At 34.4% G+C, this 21,600-nt stretch overlaps 1 protein-coding gene across 1 annotated transcript; it reads left to right on the top strand.

The window, feature by feature from the left end:
* Positions 1 to 19,542: 19,542 nt before the first annotated feature.
* Positions 19,543 to 21,253, top strand: LOC121726086 (bilin-binding protein-like). The gene is made up of 4 exons (XM_042113315.1): positions 19,543 to 19,650; positions 19,990 to 20,209; positions 20,532 to 20,639; positions 21,074 to 21,253. Exons 1-4 carry the CDS (start codon positions 19,543 to 19,545, stop codon positions 21,211 to 21,213), a joined length of 576 nt encoding a protein of 191 aa, XP_041969249.1. The 3' UTR covers positions 21,214 to 21,253.
* The last annotated feature ends 347 nt before the right edge of the window (positions 21,254 to 21,600 follow it).

The following is a 21,600-nucleotide window of genomic DNA, read 5'->3' as shown; positions in this document are numbered from 1 at the left end:
GCGTCCGTGTCAACAGTGCGAACAATGAGGAGGGCCCTCCGCGGTAATCACTGCGTTTGGAGACCACTTGACACCAGCCAGTTATGTGGGGAATTTAAACGCTACCTACAAAATATTTACCGACGTACAGAGTGCTCTCATTTAATCAATTTTTTTTAGGGTTCCGTAGCCAAATGGCAAAAAACGGAACCCTTATATTAAGCTATTGCATAACTTTTATCGCGGGCTTTAGCGCGGTGACCGAATCAAGAAATTCCGTAACGAGAAAACCTAACACGGGGGGTGTTAGGTCTTTTTAGCTCACTCCGACTATGCCGGTCGGTGCGGCGTTGCCAGACTTCGGCACGGTGTCACAAATTTTAAAGTATTTGTCATAACTCATAATAGTATGTATGTCTCTACAAGTCTTCGTAGGAGTTTATTATAAGTCACAACAATTTAATGTTAATGCTTTTAAAGATGTACAATAATTATTGTATTCTATATTTTACCTAGTACTCATTTTATGCTTGTAACTTGTTAATATTACACACTCACACAAAACAACAATTACCTACATTATGACGTAATATTACGTATCTATATAATAATACGTGAGCCAAAAACTTTGTATCCCTTTTGACGAGAAACGGGGAAACGTAGGTGAATGAAATTTTGCACAGCTATAGGTGAAGGAGTGCATCGAGCTAATATTATTTTGAAATTATGCTTTCATCATACATTTTTTAACACATAAAACATTACACACACTAGGAAAAATTACAGATTTTTGAGTGACAAGCCTATACAATATACATATGAATTATACTTACTCTTTTATATATGGTTGAAGTCTGTTGACAACAAGGTGACAAATTGAAAATGGATTATAGTTTTTTTTATTGAATCTGAGATACTATTAGACAATGCTTACACGGCCAGTCTGAGATCAGCTCAGTCCCAGAGACAAGGTCTACTAAACTAAGGTCGAATTTCGACCATTGGGCGATCTCTAGTCATGTAATAATTGATTATATTAATATTATTACTCCATTTTATTTAAGTTCGATACTTTAAAGAAATAGAAATTGACATGTTATTTTTGGATCACCATGTATAAAGCTTCTGAATAACGGATACAACAAATGAGCGCTGTAATGAAGTGTGGAGTCCATTTTGACTGAAAATACGTTTTTTAATGCATTTTATATCTTCCGCATTTGCATCTAGCGCGGTTTTGGAGGGTCTTAACTCTAAAGCCATGTACTCAACCTTTTTTTCTACCAGGGCAAAAACACGTTCTGCCTGCCTAGCATACGCCAACGAGATATCTCACTCTACGTGTTTTCTCGATGTTTGATGGTTTGTCTCTTCATCTCTATTGACCCTAGCATGGCAAACATTTTTTCTCGCGTCATCGAAATAACACATTTTTATAGAGTTTTGTCGAGATAATGTCGAGATTTTGACATTATGTGACAAGTAGTTTTTAATTATCTCGAGAGTGAGATATCTTGTTGGCGTATGCTAGGCAGGATGGTCGTGGGCTGCAACCAAATTTTTTGGATTATTACGTCCTTCAAAATTAGCGGTCATAAACCGTTGTGTTGCAGTGGAAAATTTTTCACGATGACTTTGCAATTTTGCCGGTGAGCGTGAAATTAAAAATGGTAAGAACTTCACGCGGGTCACTGGGGAAGTTCTGGCGGGCCGCAGGTTGATCATAGCTGGTCTAAAGTCGGAACTTTTTATTAACACGCGAAGCGAACATGGTAATGAAGCAAAAAATGTCAAAAGGTCGGCATAATAAAGATGAATACCCACCACGTACAATGAAGCGCCAAACAAACTTTTGGGTAGCGTAACTTATAGCGTTTAGATTTCACGTTTCGTTAATTTAAGTTTTCGTTAAATTTTATTGAAAAACTTTACAAGAATAATATGAAATTAAAATCACGTCTGTTGAACAAATATTATTGAATGGATATTCATGTCTATGTTGTTGAAAATACTGTTAAACCATAAGAAATTATGGGAAAACCAAGCAGCAGTCAACGTAAGTACCGTCGTAGAATAGAAAGAAATCGGTCAATGGATAACTTGAATATACTATCATATCGTACTCAAATATAGTACGTATCCGGCTTTATAATTTTCTGTGTATAGAATATAGACTAATAATATAATAATAACTCCTACACCGGTTTCGGTGACGGTGGCCGGTTTCATTGAAACCAGGCCAGTTACGCAGGAGTGATTTTATAGTGCCCAAGTATCTGCGCAGTACACCAGAGCACTCTCTATTCCTTTTACTATCATAACCCAGAGGGCCGAAAGACCGACACGACTGGCGAGAGATCAGGCGCAGGACTGAATTTTTACATGCCCATCCGACGCATGGATCATCTTACTTTTCAGACAATCAGGTGCTCAGCCTGCATTGTCCTAACCAAGCTTGGAAATAACATGTTTCCAACGCGGGAATAGAACCTACGACCTCCAAGTCAAGAGCCACGCTCTTAACCACTGGACCACGGAGGCGTCATAATCAATATAGACTAACGTGGACGGCTCAATGACCGAATTTGCTCACTACCGAACCATTAGTCCATAATGTATGCTATAAAAATAATGTAAAGCTTCGTACACAACATAGAAGCGCGAGTAATTGTTACATTTGAAAAATGGTTCAGGCCGCCCGCGCCTCGAGCTGTGGGTCAACAGTACAAAACAATGACGCCTCTCCAAACAAAATGGCTAACGAACTGTTATACGGGGCCTTGTATTAAGAGTTTTAAAAAAAGGTTTTTACTAACACACTTTATTAAAATTCACAAAGACTTAGAAATTATAGAATATTAGAATACAAACGAGGAGACTTCACAAAAAATATCGTAATAGATGAGGAGAGGTTCCTCTAGTGAGACGGCGGATTGAAGACTGGAGGTCTAACCGTTGGGGACCTAATATACTAGAATGATAGTGCTGACAAGACTTAAGGTCTAGTCAGCTAAACACCTAACAACTTAAGGGTGTAACAACCCCCCGGTTGAGTGTAAAGTTGGGGATACAAACAACTTTACTAACTAATTCTTAACCTCGGTGGGGATATTGCCAAACCCTCATTCAACTCCAACGCAACGGGTTGTTCCGGACCTTCAGCCTTTTTGTTACACTTAAAGAATTTGTAAAAATTAAAATATGTAAAGATCTTATAAAATATAAAACTACAAACTAAAATACACAATAATAAGGTTGTGCCAGAATAATGTGTCCCATATTTTATGATGTGCGGTTGTTCTAATATTTTATCGGCTTGATTTAGTATAGAATTTGAAATTTGTTCATTTAAATTTAAGTTATCCAAGTCGGTATTAATTAAGGATATAGGGGGCACATTATTTGACGATAGTAATTGTTTAACTTTGTTTAAGTTACAACAAGAGTCGTTGATTAAATTAAAATCGGATGACATCGGATTTACAGTAATATTAATTACATTATTTTTATTAGGTATTAACCTAATACTAGAACTAAATGCAACACAGTTGCCGGGAAGCGATATGAGTCCAGTTCCCAATAGGGTAACGACACTTTCGGGTTGGTTCAGACAGTCTATTGATAATTGTGTCGGAACAGAATGAATAAAAATCCATTGATTGTTACATAGTGTTTTCCATATTTGTAAATGTCCATGTATAAATTTAGTTTCGCATTGAGCGGGAGGTTTTCTCGTAACCTTCAATAAGAGTTCACTCTCGCAGGTCGGGAATTCGTTAACGGTATATAAGTTCGTTGCGTCACATATAATAGTCCGAGAGTCGACGGTGGCACACTCGCCTAAATCATTTATGTTACAAAATTTTTGTTTATCTTTAGTCACTGCGATATACTTAGTGCTAGGTATAATAGTTATATAAGTGTCCGGATTTTCCGGGTGATAGGGTATCGGAAAAGCTATACTATGATACAGGTTAAACTCGCTGGGAGCGACTAAAGGAATTCTTAACACAAATATAATTTTCCTATTTATATAATAACAGGATACTTTCGAAATTTTCATAAGGCGATACATAGAATCTAACTCTAAATTAACAGGGAATTCGACATCATTGTTCAAGTGAATATGGCTCTCGGCGAGCTCTCGGTATAGCTGACTCGGTGTTATGACTGACGGATGTAAGATGTTTTGACTACTGAATGCAATAGCATTAGATAAGTCTTCTAAACGAAACGACAATGTTAAGAGAGTGGCTTCCAAACTGTTGAGAATAGAATTAATATTTGTCATGAAAACTAAATTATTCGAAACACTACTTAAATTATGAATATTTACCGAGAGATTGTCGACTGCGTCACTCAAACGAGCTTCATTTATTTTCATTTCATGAAAAGTTTTATTATATGAATTTAATGTAAATTTAGTTACTAAAAGGTTTTGTTTTATTAATGAAGCTAGTTTAGCTTGATTGTCTTTTACAATTTCAATCGCCTGATCATATCTAATTCCGTCGTCCTCGTCTAAGGATCCGAAAATATGTTTGAAGGCGGTACCAATGCCGCCAAACCAAGCCGACCGTTTGCTGGTCTTAGACATAAGATGTGATATTGAATCAAATTCTTTGACAACATCGTAATACCGTGCAGTTATGGGTTCTAGCATGCTATGACATTCAATGTTATTTAACGCTTCTGATTGTTTACATAGGTATCTAGCAGTTCCTAAAACAGAGTTTATATTTTCGATGTGCGGCCCGATATAGGATGTATCTACTGGTATCATGGTATCGAGGTAAGTTCTTCTCATTTTGAGTTGTCCTAAATAATCAAAATAAATTCCAGGGCTCGAAGTAATAGCTTGGACATATTCCTGTTGCGCTATTGCGGTAACGCTGGAAAATAAATATTTATTTACTTAATCTTATGTACATTACTTAGTATAGAACTAATTAGTTAATTTAGAATTTAATTTATTTTAATATTGCTATATTTTATTAATATTTATGTTGCAGGAATAGTTGCGGGTTTAACTTCGTCGAAATGATGTTTCACGTGTCTACGATTTATTAGCAGAGATAATGTGTTATATCCATGTATTTTAACAATTTTATATGGGCCCTTCCACTGGGGTGACAAGGCTTTTCTGAGTCGGAGATGGTTTTTTAGATAAACATAGTCGCCTATTTTATACTGAATTGGTCGAGTGCGATTATCGTAGTACGTTTTGGAAGTATGTTTAGATGCGACTATATTTTGAATCGCTTTATCGCGGGAGAGTTTGAATCTATGTTGGAGCATTTTCAGGTATTCGGGATAGGTGACGTCCTGTGGAGTATTATAAATGGAGTCAGGAAGGTAAGGTTTATGTCCAAATAGGAGTTCGTAGGGTGAGAATTTGGTAGTGCAATGTATATTAGTATTGTAAGTGAGCATGGCAGTGTAAACATAGCGAGGCCAGTTATCCTGGTTTTCATTCGTGAATGATTTTAAGTATTCTTTTAATGTAGAATGGCTGCGCTCTAGTGCGCCCTGAGTCTGAGGATGATATGGGGTTGACCAAATCTGTTTGATTTTTAGGAAGTTACAGGTTTTCTTAAACAGTTCTGCAGTAAAATTGGTACCCTGATCGGAAAGAATGGTTTTGGGGATGCCAAACAAGGAAATGAAATGGACTAAGCAATCACTTGTTTCTTCTGCTGTAATTGATCTAATAGGGTAAGCTGTTGAGAACTTCGTTAGGTCGTCCTGGAAGGTCATAATATACTTAAGTTTGGCTGTGCCTGCTTCTGGCAGGGGTCCTACGATATCAATAGCTATACGCTGAAATGGAGCATTGGATGTAGTAGTGATTTGCATAGGAGCTCGATTAACTTGTCTTAATGCTTTATTTTCTTGGCATTGTTTGCAATTTTTAACGTATGTTTCGATGTCTGAGCGCATGCCCTTCCAATAATATTTTTCTTTGATTCTACTCAGCATTCTGACGGAGCCAAGGTGTCCGGCGACGGGTAAGTCGTGATTTTCTCGTAAAATGGTTTTAATTTCGCTGAGTGACGGGTACATTATATTATTATGATAAATATGGACAGCTATACTGGAATCGTGAAACAGGTATGTGATCATATTATATATTTTGTTAAACGTATGTTTATCAAAGGGATTTTTGAAATCTGATATGGCAATTTCTGTAATAATAGATGAATTTACTAATATATTTTTTATTTTTTCCAGGGATTGAAAAATATCGCGGTAGGAGCTTTCTTCGAAGTGGTGTACTTTGGTAAAGAGTAAGTAGTAAGTTTTATTATTAATTTCTAAATTTTTAAATGAGTGTAATTCTTTTTCGCTTTGTAATATTTCTTCTTTATTTGTAGAATATGATAGGATATCATTTATATAGGGGTTAGATTCATCTAGATCAATAGAAGTTGGTATAATAATGTGTGAACAGGAAGTTTTAAGTAGAGATTCATTGTGTTCAATAATATTAGTATTAAAAGATTTATTTTTATCTGCAATAGTTTTAAGAAACTGTGAATATTTTTCGTTAGAATTTATACTGGTGGGTGGAGACTGTTGTTCTTCTGAAACTATGGGTGAGGGATTTCTGTTAGGTGGACGTAATAATTCATCTAAATCTAATTCAGATGCTAGGTCAGGGGCTTGTTGATTAGAACCACAGGAACCAACGTCTGAAAGGTTATCATTAGGCAATGGAATATTATTTTCAGGATCGATGCCGGCATACGGAAGGTAAGGGGATAGGACGTCGTCAAATGATGGATTAGGTATTAGTGAAGTTTCATTAGGTAATGGATTAGAATTTTCAGGGACTATGTTGTTTTCATTATTGTTATGTTCAGGAATTTTATGTTCAGGATTCGGTGGAGCGCCTATTTCTTCTAATATGTTATTTGGAGATGGGACTGAGTCTAGAGGATCTTGAACGGGATTCAGAGGTATTAATTCGGGAAATAATTGTGCATCATCATCATCTGGGAAGATAGGGTTGACAGGATAGCGCGATAAGGCGTCAGCTGCTGAATTTAGTCTGCCTTTACGATAAACTATTTCATATTCGTATTCCTCAAGCTGTAAGCGCCATCTTTGAAGTTTACTGTTATGATTTGAATGATTGAAGAGCCATTTTAGGGGTTGGTGATCTGTGACTATAGTGAATTTTCGGCCATAAATGTATGGGCGGAATATTTTACAACCGAATATTATTGCCAGTAATTCCTTTTCAGTTACAGTGTAATGGCTTTCGCTTTTATTTAATGTGCGTGAGGCAAATGCTATAGGACGGTCTTTACCTACTTGACCCTGAGATAGTACGGCACCGATGGCGTGCTCAGAGGCATCACAGGTGAGGATAAAAGGAAGATTAAAGTCGGGGTAGGAGAGAACAGGAGCAGAGGTAAGTTTATGTTTTAAGGTATCAAATGCAACTTGTTGTTGATTTTCCCATTTGAATATTACATCTTTTTTTAGTAAAGAAGTCAGTGGTTTTGCCGTCATCGAAAAGTCGGGTATAAATCTGCGGTAGTAGGAGACGAGGCCAAGAAAGGATTTTACATCTTTAGGAGTTTTAGGTGTCGGAAATTGTGTCACCGCTTCGATTTTGTCTGGGTTAGGTTTGACGCCGTTTTCAGTAATTATGTGTCCGAGATATGCGACCTCTCGTCGGAGAAACTCGCATTTGTCCGGCTGCAATTTTAGGTTATATTTTCGAAGTCTATCAAATATTGCGGTTAAATTCTGAATTTGTGAAATAAGGTCAAATGAATACGTTACGATATCGTCTAAATATACGAAACAGCGTAGGCCTTGGAGTCCTGAGAGTGTGGTGTTCATGAGACGTTGAAACGTTGAGGGTGCATTTTTAAGTCCAAATGGCATGCGTTTAAATTGATAATGTCCCTGAGGAACGGAGAAGGCAGTTTTGGGTGAATCTTCAGGGGAGACTTCGATTTGGTGGAACCCGGAAGCAAGATCTAGGGTGCTAAAATACTGGCTTTTGCCTAATTGGTCTAGTATTTCTGTTATATTTGGTATGGGGTAGGAGTCACCAATAGTGACGTCATTTAATTTTCTATAGTCGATGACAACTCGCCATTTACGATTACCGGATGCGTCTAATTTTTTCGGGACAACCCAAATGGGTGCCGACCATGGAGATGATGATGGTTCTATAATTCCTTGTTGCAGCATTTCATTTATTTGTTTATTTACTTCTTCTTTATGTATTTCTGGAAAACGGTAAGTTTTAGTGTGAATTGGAGCGTCAGAAACGGTTTTAATTTCATGTCGAACTGCGTTTGTAAATGTGAGTTGTTCCCCGGGAAGGTGAAAGATGTCAGAATAATCGGAACAGAGTTTGTATAGGGCATTTGTTTCCTCTTTATTGAGATGGGAGACTCGTAATTGTTTCAACACTTCTCGAGTGCGTTGAAAACTATTTGTATATGATGCAGTGTGAATGGAATTAACAGATATAGGAGAGTCAGCATTGTTTACGTCATCAGAAATGTAAGGTAAAAGAACTAAGTTTAAATTTGATTTAATGTGTACTGGAGATTCGGAAGTATTAACGATGGATAAGTTAATCCTTTTGTTAGGTTTTACAGTGACTAGACAATTAGCAATTAATAAATCTTTAGATATTTTTTGATCTAGTATAAGACCCTCTTTTAATTCGGGGTTGACGACGGAACATTCAATAACTGTCTCGGTACGAGCTGGGATGAGGTAAGTTGGTTCATAAAAATTTAATTTAATTTCATGATTTTTTATTTTCAGTATATCGCGGTTATAATCAATATTACAGCGGAATAAATTCATAAGGTCACTGCCAATAATGCCGTCATAAGGTAAGTCAATATTTTCTACAACATGAAATTTACTAGAGATACATTGATTGAAATTATCAGATACGTATAGTTTTAGATTAAAATGACCGAGTGTATGTGTGACTTCTTTTCCTGGATCAATACCTTTTATTTTTACTTGTTCTGGTATAAGTTTTTGCGGTTTCATTATAGAATTTTTCTTTAGTAAGCTAATGGCAGAACCAGAGTCCACAAGGAGGGCTAGAGGAATGTCAGAGGTTTGAGTATAAAGTAATACGTGCGGCAGTGTTTTGTTTGTGATATTAGTATTTATCTCATAAATTTCTAAAGGATTTTCAGTATTATTAATTACGGATTTAGTACTTTCAGGTTTAGTAGGTAGTAGAGTTCCTTTCAATTTAGTATGTGAGGATTGTATGGGCATGGAATTAGTAGAGTTAGCAGTTTTAGTAGGCACAGTGGATTTTGGAGAATTGGATTCAGAGGATTCAGTGTTTTTAAGTGATACAGAGGATTTAGTAGTGATATTATTTAAAGATTTAGTAATATTTGATTCAGTGGATTTGGTAGCGTTAAAAGATTCAGTGGACTTAGGAACTGAATAAGATTCAGTGAATTTTCCTTTATTCTTTAAAGAGTTTGTAAATGATACGGTGGACTTAGCATTAAAAGATTTTGTAGTGGTGTCGGTGTCGGTTTCAGTATTACTGTGTCTCATACGACACCTAGATGAGACCCTCTTTAGTTTTTTACATTGTCTACTTCGTCATAAGAGTTATCATTATTATAAGTGGTATTGTTATCAAACGTGTGAGAATTGGCAAGGTCTTGTGTGAAGTGAACTGGGTTAGGTCTGGATGGCCCCGGATTATTATAGTGATTATTTCTGCTGTTATTAAATTGCCGTTTGCGGCAATTTTCGATAGTGTGCCCTGGATGTTTACAATACCTACACACAAGATTGGGAGAATTATTTGAGTCGTGACGGGGCACATATTGATCTTTTCTAAAATTATTATTATTAAATGAATTTCTTGGCTGAAAGTTTCTATTGTTATTAGGGACATGATTGCGATAATTGCTAGTAAAATTTGGACTCGGGTTTGATTTCTTTGTGGCATAATAAATTTTTTCCTCGGATATTGCTATATTTATGGCTTCGTTAAGGTTCTCTGGCTCGCGGCATCTAACTACTGTTGATATGTTTGGATTTAGTCCCGTTATAAAAGTATGTAGCGCTAAGTCTTCCATTGCAGCGACTCGGCCGGCTAGCTCGGCTTTCTTTTTGGTCGGTATCGAAATATTTATTTCTGTCAATAGTTTGCTCAAACAACTCTCAACTCTGAGGGAAAACTGGTTGACCGATTCGTTACTACCTTGCTTGCAATTTTGCAGTTCGGTGAGGAGGTGTGTGTAATGTTTTTTCTCCCCAAACTGCGTTTTCAAAAATTCCTCTAACTGACTCCATTCACTGAATTCTTTAATATTTGCAGCGGCCTCTGCGCGACCTTCTAATCTACTAAGTATGTATTTGAATATTATTTTCTTTTGCTCTTCGTTAGCTAATCCTAATGCGTTGTTGCAGTTACTTAAGAACGGGTTTAATTTATCTCTACTCCCGTCGAATTTGCCAATGAATTTAATTAGGATATTTAACTCTACAGCCGGCATTATAAGTTTTGGAGCTTTAGCAGGCTCAGTTGATTTACTTGTTTCGGGTGCCATAGACGAGAAGGACTAGTTTAATTTAACTTATATGTCTTAAAAATAAAATAAAATGTAACAGAATTTGAATAACAGATTGAGAAACAGTGACTAAAGACTTACAATCTCATAGAGCAGGCGATTATGTGCACGGCGATAAGAAGCATGACTGGCCAGACGTAGACTCAGCGAAACGGCTCACAGCTGCAGCGGCGTAGTGTGATTTCACACACAGATTTTTCTTTTCACTACACTTATATGCTTTTAATTTTTCATAGAATATTCACTCACTTTTCCACAGATTTTACAGGAATTCACTAGGTTTATCACGAAGTGGTCGTGTGTTTTCGCTTATCTTCCGGATTTTCACGGATTTTTGCGGATTTTTGCGGATTTTCACGTATTTTCACGGATTTTCGGAGACGGTACCGGGGATGCACTTAATCATCCCACCGCTGCCACCAATGTTATACGGGGCCTTGTATTAAGAGTTTTAAAAAAAGGTTTTTACTAACACACTTTATTAAAATTCACAAAGACTTAGAAATTATAGAATATTAGAATACAAACGAGGAGACTTCACAAAAAATATCGTAATAGATGAGGAGAGGTTCCTCTAGTGAGACGGCGGATTGAAGACTGGAGGTCTAACCGTTGGGGACCTAATATACTAGAATGATAGTGCTGACAAGACTTAAGGTCTAGTCAGCTAAACACCTAACAACTTAAGGGTGTAACAGAACGAACTACTTGAGACTATAATAGAACTTTAACTTTAATATTAGGTTTTATTCACAAGATGCTCTATTTTCATTTAAACTAGTTTCGCTGAATAGTTTTTATATGTTGCTTTTGTTTTATACTGGACATATATTCCGTTTTACTGTAATAAAAAGTTTATTTTAATAACGGAATGACGTAACGCCGCGCCGTTGCGCAAAAAATTGTTAACCACGCGGGAACTACACTTTTCCAGAGTAAAAAGTATCATATTGTGTCTTTTCCTGACACTAAAAATATCTCCATACCAAATTTTAACAAAATCGGTTCAGCGGTTTGGGCGCGATGAGGTAACTTTTGCACTTATAATATTAGTGTAGTTTATAATATTGTAATAGATTTGAAAGCAAGAATACAATTTCAAGAGGCATGAAGTTGACGGAGTCGAGTAGAGGCAGATAAAACTCGAAAAGCTTCAAACTTTAAAGCCGCAAATAGCACAGGTCAATGGGATCACAAAAACTTGAGACTGACTTAATGAAACCTAAACGCGACTTCAAAATATGTTTCAAGTTAGAACTACTTCGAAAATGTTTAAGTAATTTCAGTAGACATTTACTAAAAGTATTTTTTTTTTCACCATATTATTATATCAGAGAATTTATTATATTAGAGATTTCTTTCTGCTGTCTTTTCTTTTTCTTCTTTCTTCATTTTTAATTTACAAAGTAGATTGCAAGAAAAACATTTCACACTACAATGATCATGGTTTATTGCGTAATGAGTACTTATTTATTTACGTGTCTTAATCTTAAAACTATTCGCATTTATTTTATGCTACAGTATATAAAACTTTTTTCTTTATCTCGTGCGAATGTCCCCACTAACAAGAAGCTGGTGAGTTTAGAAGCAATTAAATAAAACATCGGGTTAGCGGAGAACTATCTCAGTTGTCAGGGCAGGCAGACACGCGTCAGGAATCTACAGAGTAAGACAACATAGAATCACTGTGTTCGAGGAAAGTGTTTATTTGGCAAAAGTAAAGAACAACGAACCTTATTGGCATACCTAAACTTACAAGTACATATGAAATGTCGTATTTTGGTGTACACCTATGAAACATACGCCAAACAATAGAGAAGATGTTTACAAACAATAAATATTCTTTGACAAAATGTAGTAAATTATATACTTTCTGAGTTATTTCGGTTTGAAAATAACTAACATTTTAGATTTACAATCTGAAATATTTCAAAAAGTATATCATTTACGACATTTTCTCAAAGAGTATATTTTGTTGTTTGTAATTATTTTCTCTGTCGATTGACGTATGTTTCATAGGTGTACACGAAAATAACTTTAGGTATGCCACGCTACATACAAAAAGGTACTCTTTTGAAACGAAAAATGTTGTATACTCACATCCAAATTGGTTAGAAAGAATAAAGACTAACACTTTTTGAATTGTCGTGCATGATAACTACCACTGTTTCAGGAACTAACTCGACGAGAAGAATCGGTGTAATTAACTCGCAATCGGTTGTAATATTGTCTTTCCGCGTTGGCCGATACTGGACAAATGAAAACGATTACGAATACAGAGGCATTCGTCTATGATCAACATGGATTGCGGTCCAATTAATAGCTTCACAATTATTATGGTAGTAATCATCGGTAGGTATCCATCATTTCCTAATGTAGAGAGAAAAATATTAAAAAATATAATTAATAATCGCTTTAGAGCCTTAGCTGTCCCGGCAAATGTTGTTTTGCCATAAAATGATTTTCCCTGTTTTCCTGCCTTTCTCTTGAAGTTTTTTCTGAATTTTTTTTTCTATAGACCTCACGGAGCCCAAGACCTTTCCAACGAATGCAAAACCGTGGAAATTGGTTCGTGCGTTCCAGAGTTATAATGTCAATAAGGAAAACCCGACTTATTTGTATATATTAAAAAGATACTAGAGAACCCATCTAGGTAAAATATAGGTAATACAAAAGTCTTTAATACGTTTCTTTTAACTTCGAACTAAGTGACATTAAATTATGTTGTTTTTACCATTCGTAAGCTTTTCCAGATATCATCTCAACTCAGGAAATTGCTAACTATCAGATGTGTCTGTATTTAATTACACTGTGCACGTAGCTCAAGGGTTGCCTAATAAGGGATATAGTCGTACGTGTTTGGGGTGTTGTACAAGACAGTTTTATTAATACCGCCTGATATACGCCCTCGCCCCACCGACTTTGACAGCCCAACTTCGGAATTACTCTGCGGTTCGGTATAAATTATAAGATAACATCCTGGTCAATGATCAAATGTCGATAATTAATGACTTTTAATGAGTTTTTGCCAACCATTAAACATTTGGTTGTTCTTATAATATTTTTACTAGCTGTCCCGGCAAACGTTGCTTTGCCATAATATAAAGTATCTATTTCACCCATATTATTTTATTGAAGTGACTAAATAAGTACCTATGTTACCATAGCAAAGTCCATCGCTATCCCGTCGCACAAACAATGGTCGCCGTCAGTCTCGAGTTGTAATAATTTACTTTTATTTATTCAACAAATGCACTTATCAATATAAAAAGTACCCAGTAGCCGATTCTCAGACCCACTGAATATGCATATCAAATTTGGTAAAAATAGATGGATGTATGTGATGGAGTATGATACGTAGTTTTATGCGTGGAGTCTCGTACCCTTGACGTTAGATTACTTCTAAAATCTGTGTTAGAGACATTTTTGGTACTTACTTTGTTTTTTATTTATCTGTTCATCAGTAGAACCAGACCTTTCCTCCTTAAAAGCCAGAAATATGTTTTCGGCATATTTATATATAAATAATGTCTCATATAACCAACGTAACGTCCTAGTCGGTTTTGAAAATATAAAATAAAACAAAGCAAAACAGTAAACACAATTTTGTAACTAAAGAAACGACAAAACGAATAACATCATGGGCAATTTAAAAATCATACGTTACTTTGTTTAGTCCGATTCCTATGCTGTCCACGTCTGGCGGCAATCTTCAAACGGCAAATGAAACCATCTCGCTCACCCCCATAATCCCTCCATTCGTTTGAATCCAAAAGGTGTACCTTAATCGTTGTATTGGAATTTATTTGTTTCTCCAATAAAACAAATCGTGGATTGTGTGAGACCTATGTGAAAAGAGGAAGCATTGGTGAAGAATAGGGTTGCCACCTGCCAGCATTTTTTTTTCATTATTGTTAATTACAGTGAATACTATGCTAGATTCAGCCTACGGCTTCGCCCACGTGCTATAGCCTCTTGGCTGTGAAATTAAAAAAAACATAATATATTCCTACCCACTCATCTTACTAATTTAGCGTTTCTACAACTAAAAGTTGAAATTGGTTCTATTAGTCCTAGATAGATAAATAAAAAAATTATATCAAAAAGTGATTAAACCGTATTTTAAACTATTACTTGTTATTGTCATCGTGTATTGCTATAATAACATATAATCTAGGTCTTATTAAAACTGCTATTATCTTATGCCTTATTCCAATTATAAGAACAAGATTCCTTAAAGTTCGAAGAGCAAAACCTTAACAATCTTGTATTAAAGGAGTAAACAAGAAGTAAATTAATTCATTAATCATTCATGCAATTTAATTTTCTATGCAATTTGACATTTAAATTGCATACCTACTTAATAGATTGTTTCGTAGCACTGGTCTTGTATCCGTTGTAGTCCTATTACGAAAAACCAATCAAACAATAAGTTTAATTGCTATTGTTAACCGACCCGAAAAGATGTTACTACTTTTTTCTCTCATTTGTTATTCAGATGTTGAAAAACAAACCCAGATAATTATTGTATAAAAAATTGATTTAATAGTTATTATTATTTTTAATTAAAAAGTATTTTTTTTTTATAAATCATTAGAACATTTTGTAGTTTTAAGTCTACAAAATATTACAGTCGTACAGTCGTAAATGTTGATATTAATAACATGATCTACGACTGTATCGAAGCTGTTATAATTTATATCAAAATTTTATTATTGTAAGATAGTACATAATTTACCAGAACCATTCGACGTAATTCGACATAACAGATCTGTTGCTATAGTACGTAATAACCTCGGAGCAGGGATTTAAGCGAGGGCATTTACTTTGCAAATCTATTTTCAATCGAACGAGGTTAAATGGATATACCCGGAAAAAGGACTCTATATTGGGCTTAACACCATGTAATTAATTTTTTAAGCTCTCTCCTCATTTTATACGTTTGCTCGGTAAAAAAAATCTACGACCCTTTTTTACCTACTGTTTTTTATAAGAATAACATCTAGGGACACCAAGTAAGATGATAAAAAATTAATTGACTATGAGCAACATATGAAATGAAATAGTTTATTATATCAAGTTACATAGACTCATTTGTTAGTAAAGGCTTATATAATATTATGTTAGAAAAATTATCTTTTATGTTCAAATAAATAATTGTGCATCACCGCTGCTCCATATCGTTAGCTTTGTTTTTCCATATTATTAATTTAGTAAAGCCACGAAATTTTTTAAATATCTATTCATCACGTTAAATGATTAAGATACGGGTATTTTTCATAAATTTTGGAGATTGACTTTAAAATATAACGTTATAAATTGGCAACACCAATTTAACTTCCTCGCCGGAAATGAGGCGCTTCGGGGAGATTTAAAATAAAAGGGTTCGAAACGCTAGGTTCCGGTTCCGAAAACTTTGTCTTTCAAGGCGTCCAATTTATTATTATTCTCCCAAAGTTAATTATTTTTAATAGACACAAAGTCTTAGAACTACCAACGTTCATAAAAGTAGTTGTCTTTGTATAGAGAGTATATTACAACGTAAAATCTCTTGACTGTACTAAAAAATCATAAAAAAATGATATTGTTTTGATTTGATACTATTGAATTGATACTATTGAATTGATTTGACTAAGATTAGTAAGCAGAAGTTTACTTTTATTTATCTTTAAATATTATAAAGTATTCTATTCTTATCCAAATAATTCTGTAACTTTTCGCCATTAAGTATATACAATTGAAAGTTACAGTACCGTACCTGCTAGTGATATTAAACTACTGCTACGTTTCGTCTGACTCTAGCGCGCGGTAACAAATGAAAACTGACCACAATCAGAAATGCAACCTTTGTGTTCGAGCGCTAGATTAACCTTTGGAAGGCGGACGAATGGAAAATTTTAATCGTTTTCATCGGAAAAGGAATTGAAAATAGAAAACTTTTGTCGAGATTTTTACATGCGACTGTTTTGTGTGCAGTTTTTAAAATTCCCACAGACACAATAGTAGTAGCAGCTATGGTCCTTTTTAAGGTTCCGTAGCCAAACAGAACCCTTATAGATTCGTCATGTCTGTATGTCTGTCCGTCCGTATGCCACAGCCACTTTTCTCCGAAACTAACTATTGAAACTTGGTAAGTAGATGTAGTCTGTGAACCGCATTAAGATTTTGATACAAAAATGGTAAAATTATTAAAAATTTTAGGGGTCGCCATGGTACAACTGAAAAAAAAATTTTTTTCACCTATCCTATGCGTGTGGGGTACCGGGGTACCTATTGATAGGTCTTCAAAAATCATATTGAGGTTCCTAATATATATTTTTTTAAACTGAATAGTTTGTGAGAAAGACTCTTCCAAAGCGGTAAAATGTTTGTGTCCCCCTCCCCTTTTAGACTTATCATCATAAGTCTAAAAAAATATATGATATACATTTCAACTAACAAGTAGTTTTTTTAGATGTCATAAATGGTAAACCTTAAACGAACAAAATTTTTTTTTCATCAAACCAATGCGTGTGGGGTATGTATGGATAGGTCTTTAAAAATCATATGGAAGTTTCTGCTATAAATTTTTTCTAACCTGAATAGTTTGCGAGAGAGACTCTTCCAAATTGGTAAAATGTGTCCCCCCCCCTCTAACTTCTAAAGTAGGGACATGATAATTCTAAAAAAAATGATATACATTACTATAAAAACTATCAACGAAAATTTGTTTGAACGAGATCTAGCAAGTAGTTTTTTATACGTCATAAATGGTAAATCTTAATTTAATTTTCATTAAATCAACTGAAATATAAAACTAAATCAAAAACCTTTTAATTTCATAAAAATAAATCTTATTGCTGCTGCGTTCCCTTCATGGGCGAGTCCAACTCGCACTTGGCCGATTATCTTTCAGTTCAATTACTAAAACCTATTCATTAATTACTAGCAGACTCGACAGACGTCCAGTAAAAATGTTTTTAAAAGAATCTTTCTGCTGTACCTATAAGCTGTCTGAACCATAATATGGGCGAAGGTGAGACGCTGTTTAAGGAACACACCCTTTCACATTATTTTGTTACAACTTACATCCTGCAGATACTTACTAAAGGCAAAAACAGTTGGTGAATTAATCAGTTTCAAGTTGTTTGCTGACAAATGCGTCTCAGCAGTTGTAATGCAGGCAGCAGGCAGCAGGTGTCGCGCAATTAATAAATCAATCTGTCAACAGTCAGCCGGACGGAAAACAATTTCAGCGCAGATGGCCGTAATGTAAAGCGCTTAAGATTTTTGAGCCTTAATGATGTTATTATATGTCTACCAGAATCTGATGGCAATTTTTGACAGCAGATTTTCAAAAAATATCCTTGGTCATTGGATAGTTCTTTATATTTATAATTTGTATGTTTAAAACACAGAATCGGCCATTATAAAAAAAAAAGGATCAAAATATTTTATTCCAATTTGTTAAAATTTTATTGTTTTTAATTTTTACTTTTCCTGAGCGTGTAGTTTGAAAACGGATGAGAATTTGGAAAAACTGTATAGAATCTAATTTATAGAGAATTTAATAAGCTTTAATGTCGTCATAGAATATTTTTTGCTACAACGCATAATATTTGAAACAGAAAATTTAGACCTTTGTCGCCCTCCCCTCCCTCCGGCTCACCTTCTAGACGTCAGGACTTTTAGTATGTTTTGTCCTTAAAAACCCTGAATAAGTTTCTGCAGAAATTGCTTAGGTTCCCGCTCACGCATTCTACTTTACATCTCTATATATAGCTCTATATATAGCTCAGTCAACATTTCTAACTACTTTGTTGACTGAGCTAGTAGAAGTAATATGGCGCTCTCGATTTGAATGAAAACTAAAATTATGATGTTAGTTTTTTTTAAATAAATTTTCTTACCAAGAATTGTAGCATGTAATTTTAAAAAGAAAATATGTCACTCTTTTAATGCAGCTTTCGACAGTGTTTCTAATTGGGTCAAGAATAACTCCAAAATACTAAGAACCATAGACTTATACGACAGTATATATTAAGTCTATGCTAAGAACATTGTCTAAATGACGTATCCTAATGTTATGAATTATGATATCTTAATAACTATCCAAACATAAAGTGCGAAAACTCGTGATGAATTTTCCTAACTTAATCCTCAAGTTAAACTATTAGATAATTATGCTACAAGAATTTTATGAATTAATATTATTGTTCATTTACCTGTATATAAATAATTACAATAAGAGAATTAGACGGAAAATGATTCTAAACATAAATTATACTTATTATGAAATTAGTTTAGTATTTGTTGCGTATTTACGGATAATATTATGTTAATCAGGTGCCTTTTTTAAGTGTGATTTAGAAGTTATTTGTTTCATATAATTATTTATGTTGTTTAATTATTAATTTAAGAAGTTATTTGTTTCATATAAATATCATTGATTTTGACATTTGCTTTAGTAGTAATATAACTTATTAATTAATTTTCTACGCATGTTCTCTACTCTTAAAATATTTGCATAATACTTATAGCAGAATGTTTGTACCACTTTATAATGTAAGAACTTTTATAACCTACATTCAAGGCAAATAAATGATTATGATTATGTACAACAATTCTCCAATTATTACTTACTAATACATTCATAGTAGTAGTGGCACAGAATATATATTAGTAGTACCAAGTAGTGGTAATATTATCAAGAGCGTTTTGTTTTAACGTATAAAGTTATCAGATAAAATTATTTTATATTTTTAAAATAACTATCTTAAAGAAAAAATGTGGAAAGGTGTAATATTATTTTTGTTGGTTAAGAAAATTATTACTATAAAATTTAATAAAATTCTCTGCATTATTCAACATTTTGTGTATGAAACGCGTAACATAGTTTTTTGGTATATAAACTCAAACAATTTACATGAATTGCATTCTTAGCAAAGGTCTTTATTATAATTACTTGCTGGTCTCCATTCTCAACAAGATGTTACGTGTATTCGTGATTTCATTCCTTTATACAGTTTCCGCAAAAGTTTTCATAAAAGGTCCCTGTCCTAGCGTGAAAGCCGTAGACAACTTCAATATTACTGCGGTGAGTATTCCGAATATAGCCAATAGCCAACAACAGTAGATACTTCTTGGTCCGCTTGAGATTAAAGTCTATAATATAGTAACTAAATAATGTATAGCCTGTATTACTCTTACCCTAGCCGCGCACCACACTGGTGTTTCTTGCCGATTTAATTCCTTAAACGGTGGTAGGCATCATCCACCACACAGTATTGGAAAATCTTAAAGTGTCAATTTTAACCAATATGAAATCATTTTTGTTTCAATTACTGAGTAAACAATTACCAATATGCTTAACGAACCTTATTCTTAAAGTTGATTTCTGTTTTATCGTTAAATCTAATAGATTGTTCCCTTCTAGTACGCTTCTGGCAAGTGGTTTGAGCTTGCTCGGTACCCCAATGACTGGGAGAATCGAGGCAACTGCGTCTCAAAGGTTTTCACGCCAGAGGGAACCACTTACAAATTTAGGCTAACCGACGTAGTGGATCACTCTCAGACTTATTACGAAGGACGAATCGAAATGGTCCCTGATGCTAAGAACACCGGTCTACTGAATTATATATCAAACGCTTACAAAGGTAGGATTTGCTTTTGGACACTGCTTATAAAACGATTAGAAACTTAGTCAAAACTTTTAATACGACAATCTTGTACTGGTGATTCAAATCAATTTTTGGGAAATGGCTGCATGTGTTACTATCAAATTTTGTATCTTTGGGAAACCGCGCATTTTGGAGTTATTTACAGAAGGTAAATAATATTATCTTTTTTAGAAAGAAAAAACAGAAATAGTTTAGCCTTTTAAACATACTCAGATTTAGTTATTATTAAGTACTATAATACTATAAAGTACAATAATTGTAAATGATTGTAAAGTAACTTTTTTGTTATGTGCAACAGGTTCAGAAGGTGAAAATATAGTCCCTGTGTATATCCTGGATATCGACTATGACAACTACAGCATTGGCTATGAATGCAAGTATGACCCAGCTCAGGATATGCGTCACGGTAAAATATTATTTTGATCACTACAGCGCAAACACACTAAAGTAAACGAGAATAAACTAAAGCTTCAATATTATCTTAGAATACAATAAACGTTGTCGTTTAAAACTCTACAACAAAATATATTTATACATTTGTTAAAATCTCTTTCAAAATGAAGTATCCAATAAAATAATATTTTTATAAATATTAAAAGTATTGAGAAAAGCAAACAAAATTAAAAATAAACCAGGCTTTTTTCGTTTTTTTTAATTTAACAAATTATTGTATTGTCCTTGGCTCGAATTAATTAGATAACTTAGATATAGAGATAATTAAAAATCGTGCTCAAAGATTCCGTTACCACTATGTTATATTGTGCCGTTACCAAACATAAGAGCCCAAGCTAAAAAAGCGTGAAACTTAATCAAGTATGTCTAATTCCTATATTCTTACAGACTTCGCGTGGGTCATGTCCAGATCAAAATTTCTACAGGGCAAGGCAAAAGAAAAAGTGGAGAGCTTCCTGAAATCTTCGAAGCTCATCGATTCCAGTAAATTAATCTGGATTCAGTTCAGTGACGCCGCCTGTAAATAATCTACATTCAGGATCAATTTTTTTGTTTCTCATAAAAACGAAAAAGTGTTTACGTTATACAGTAGCTCTATCATGTGTTTCAAGCTATAGTATTTTTCGATACTCGATACCGACTATACGGTAGTCGGTATCGAGTATCGAAAAATACTTAGTACTTATAGCAAATTTTTAGTATAGCAAATTTTACAGCGCCTCTAGCGGTTGCTTGCGGAACTAAAATCGCCATACAAAATATTTACGTAGTCGGTATCAAGTATGGATAAATACTATAGCTTTAAACTCATGGTACAGCTGTAGGTGTAACAAAACTAGGTGATAACATTTTAGAGTGAGTGTGTGTCTCTTATACAGTGTGTTAGTGTAAACACCGTTATCTTTGAAATTATC

Source organism: Aricia agestis, chromosome 4 (genome assembly GCF_905147365.1).
Source record: "Aricia agestis chromosome 4, ilAriAges1.1, whole genome shotgun sequence".
NCBI classification, from domain to species: domain Eukaryota; kingdom Metazoa; phylum Arthropoda; class Insecta; order Lepidoptera; family Lycaenidae; genus Aricia; species Aricia agestis.
The sequence above is the reverse complement of the archived record's forward strand: the minus strand, read 5'-3'. Positions and strand labels throughout refer to the sequence as shown.